Raw genomic sequence first — 3,802 nt, 5'->3', positions numbered from 1 at the left:
AGAGAAATTTAAAAAAGAGGGGAAAGTTCTCTTTATATGGGGAAAAAGTTTCCCGAAATGGGAAGTTTTGAAGGAAAATCTTTTAAAAATGGGAAAAAAGTGGAAAAAATGTGGAATTTTGGGAGGTTTTGGGGTGTAAAGGTGGGAGGAGGGGAATTTGGGGAGGAAATGGAATAATTGGAGATTTTTGGGGTTTTTTTTAGGGTGGGAATGTTTTTGCTGCCCTGAACCAGGAGCAGAGCGAGGAGGAGGAGGAGGAGGAGGAAGAAAAGGAGAAAAAACCCAGCAAGGGCAAAAGCAGCAAGGTGGGGGAGGCTGAGGGGAAAACCCAAAATTTCTGGGGGGAAAAAACCCCAAAATTGCTGCAAAAAAACCCCCACAATCCTGGGGAAACCCCAAAAACTAAAAAGTTTCAAATCCACCATAAAAACCCCAAATTCCTGGAAAAAAAAATCCAAAATCTCTGAAAAAAACCTTGAATTCCTGGAAAAACACCTCAAAATCGTGAAAGAAATCCTGAAATCCCCCTCAAAACTCCCAAAATTCTGAAAAAATCCCAAATTCCCTGAAAAAAAAGCCCCAAAATCTCTCAAAAAAAACCCCAAAATCCCCCCAAAAAACCCCAAAATCCCTTAAAAAAAAAAACAAACCAAAATCCCTCAAAAAAAGCCCCAAAGCCTCTCAGAAAACTCCTGAAATTCCTGCGGAAAAAACCCCAAAATTCTTGGGAAAAAAACCTCAAACCATCAAAAAACTCCCAAAATCTCTCAAAAACCCCCAGAATTCCTGAAAAAAACCCAAAATCCTTAAAAAAACCCCAAAATTCCTCAAAAACTCCCAAATTTCTGGAGAAAAACTCCAAAAACCCTGGAAAAAAATCCTTAAAAAATCCCAAAATCCGTTAAAAAAAACCCAAAATCCATCAAAAAACACTAAAATCTCTTAAAAAAATCTCTTTTTTTTTTTTTGCAACGCCAAGGAGGAAGAGGAGGCTGAGAAGAAGAAGAAGAAAAATCTCAAAAAGGAAAAACCCAAAGGGAAGAAACAGGTGCAGAATTTGGGGATTTTCCCCAAGTTAAAAAAAACCCAAAATCCATCAAAAAACACTAAAATCTCTTAAAAAAATCTCTTTTTTTTTTTTTGCAACGCCAAGGAGGAAGAGGAGGCTGAGAAGAAGAAGAAGAAAAATCTCAAAAAGGAAAAACCCAAAGGGAAGAAACAGGTGCAGAATTTGGGGATTTTCCCCAATTTTGGGGTTTTTTCCCCATTTTTGGCGTTTTTTTCTCCATTTTTGGGGTTTTCCCCCATTTTTTAACATTTCCCCGTTTTTGGGGACCCAAAATGTCCCAAATTTTGGGGATTTTTTTCTCATTTTTGTCCCCAAAATCCTCAGGGGAAATGCCCCAGCGATGAGGATGAGGCCGAAGGCTCCGAGGAGGCTCCGGGCAGGAAGGTGAGGGGGGAATTGGGGGGAATTGGGGAGATTTTGGGAAAAAACCCCAAAATTTGGAATTTTTGGGGTTGAAGACTCCAAAATTTGAGGGTTTTTGGGTCAAAGACTCCAAAATTTGGGGGTTTTTGGGGTTTTGGGGGATGTGAGACCCCAAAATTTGGGGTTTTTTTGGGGGGCCAGACCCAAAAATTTGAGTTTTTTTGGTGGAAGACCCCAAAATTTGGGATTTTTAGGGGTGAAAATCACAAAATTTGGGTTTTGTTGGGAGGGGGTTTGGGGGTGGAGAGCCCAAAATTTGAAGTTTTTTGGGACGGAAATGTGAAAATTTGGGGTTTCTTTGGTGGGAGATTCCAAAATTTGGGGTTTTTTGGGATTTTTTGGGTTGGTGAGACGTGAAAATTGAAGATTTTTTGGGGTTTTGGGGACAGAAATCACAAAATTGGGGGGTTTTGGGGTTTTTTTTTTGGGGTAGAAAACCCCGAAATTTGGGGTTTTTTGGGCATTTTGGGGAAGGCGTTCCCAAAATTGGAGATTTTTGGGGGAGGTGAGACCCCAAAATTTGGGGTTTTTTTTGAAATTTGAGGGGGGAGACTCCAAAATTTTGGGGTTTTGGGGGTGGAAATCACAAAATTTGGGGTTTTTGGAGGTGAAACCCCAAAATTCGGGGCTTTTTGGGGTTTGATTCCAAAATCTGGGGGTTTTGAGGGAAGAAGGCCCCAAAATTTGGGATTTTTGGGGTTTTTGGGAGATGAGACCCCAAATTTGGGGATTTTTGGGGTTTTTGGGAGATGAGACCCCAAATTTGGGGATTTTTGCCCCATTTTGGGACAGAACAAGTTCGGGGCCCTGAGGGACGAGGATGAGGAGGAGGAGGAGGAAGGAGCCCGGAAGGGGAGCGAGAACGTGAGTTTGGGGAATTTGGGGGAATTTGGGGAATTTTGGGATATTTTAGGGAAATTCAGGGATTTTGGGGGTCATTTTAGGATACTTTAGGTTATTTTGGGGTTAATTTGGGATGTTTTGGGGTTGTTTTAGATACGTTTGGGGTATTTTGGGGCTGTTATTTGGGATATTTTGGGGCTATTTTAGGGAATTTGGGGGATTTGGGGTTTTTTTTCAGGAATATTTTGGGTTAATTTGGGGTTAATTTGGGACATTTTGGGGTCATTTTGGAATATTTTGGGGTTATTATTTGGGCGGTTTTGGGGGGGTTGTTGTGAAACCTTTTGGGGTTATTTGGGATATTTGGGGGATTTTTTGGGATATTTTGGGATAATTTGGGGTATGTGGGAAAATTTCGGGGTTGCTTGGGATGTTTTGGGCATTTTTTGGGTTTCTTTTGGGGGTTTGGGGATGTTTGGGGTATTTTGGGTATTTTGGGTATTTTTGGGTCATTTTTGGGTCATTTTTGTTCATTTTGGGCTCCCCAGGAGGAGGAGGAGGGGGCGGGGCCGAGGGCGGGGCCGGACGCCCGAGTCAGCAAAAAGGAGAAGAAGAAAATGAAGAAGCAGGTGAGGGGCGGGGCCTCAAGGGGGCGTGGCTTAGCCGCAGGGGCGTGGCCTAACTAGGCGTGGTTTGGGGATATGGCTGTGGGCGGGGCTTAGCACAAGATGGTCACTGTTTGGGGGCGTGGCCTGAGGTGGGTGTGGCTTAACTGGGTGTCTCAGTGGGTGTGGCTTAACCAGGCCTGGCTGTGGGTGGGTGTGGCTTATCTGGGTGTGGCTGTTTGGGGGTGTGGCCTGAATGGGTGGGGCCTAATTGGGTGTGGCTCCCTGAGGGTGGGGCTTTTAATGGGTGGGCCTTAACTGGGTGTGGGGTTTTGTGGGTGTGGCTTAACTGGGTGTGGCTCTTTGGAGGTGTGGCCTAACTTGGTGTGGTTTAATGGGTGTGGTTCTTTGTGGGTGTGGCAAAAGTGGGTGTGGTTCAATGGGTGTGGCCTAGCTGGGCATGACTTCAGGTGGGTGTGTCCTAACTAGGTGTGGTTTAATGGGTGTGGCCTAACTGGGTGTTGTTTTTTGTGGGCGTGGCCTTGGTATAGATTTTCTGGGGGTGTGTCCAAGCATGTGGGCGTGGCTTGTCCCAAGACCATTCCCACATACATGCATGTCCCATGGTGGGCATGTCCAGGTGGGTGTGGTCTGTCTGTGACCCCGCCCAGACAGTTTGAGCGGCAGGTGGCGGCCATGACAGTGGGCGTGTCCCACAGTGGGCGTATCCCATGATGCGTGTGAGCCTTGTGGGCGTGTCCCTGATGGGCGTGGTCTGTGTGTGGCCCCGCCCATGCAGAGTTTGAGCTGCAGGCGGCATCGCTGCGGGCGGCGGCCATGACAGGGGGCGGGGCCCAGGGGG

The 3,802-nt window shown here is 45.9% G+C and overlaps 1 protein-coding gene across 1 annotated transcript in view; it reads left to right on the top strand.

Moving 5' to 3' along the window:
• Window positions 1–203: 203 nt before the first annotated feature.
• ABCF1 (ATP binding cassette subfamily F member 1) overlaps window positions 204–3,802 on the top strand; it is a gene marked incomplete at its 5' end in the record, with an annotated part of 17,719 nt that continues 14,120 nt past the window's right edge. The window contains 4 exons of the mRNA XM_031065553.1: window positions 204–263; window positions 1,394–1,453; window positions 2,285–2,356; window positions 2,884–2,964. Coding sequence (XP_030921413.1) covers window positions 204–263; window positions 1,394–1,453; window positions 2,285–2,356; window positions 2,884–2,964 — 273 coding nt within the window. The remainder of the gene's footprint in view (window positions 264–1,393; window positions 1,454–2,284; window positions 2,357–2,883; window positions 2,965–3,802) is intronic.

This window comes from Geospiza fortis, unplaced genomic scaffold (genome assembly GCF_000277835.1).
Source record: "Geospiza fortis unplaced genomic scaffold, GeoFor_1.0 scaffold1573, whole genome shotgun sequence".
Taxonomy (NCBI): Eukaryota; Metazoa; Chordata; class Aves; order Passeriformes; family Thraupidae; genus Geospiza; species Geospiza fortis.
Note: the sequence above shows the minus strand (reverse complement) of the source record. Positions and strands in the feature narration are given on the sequence as shown.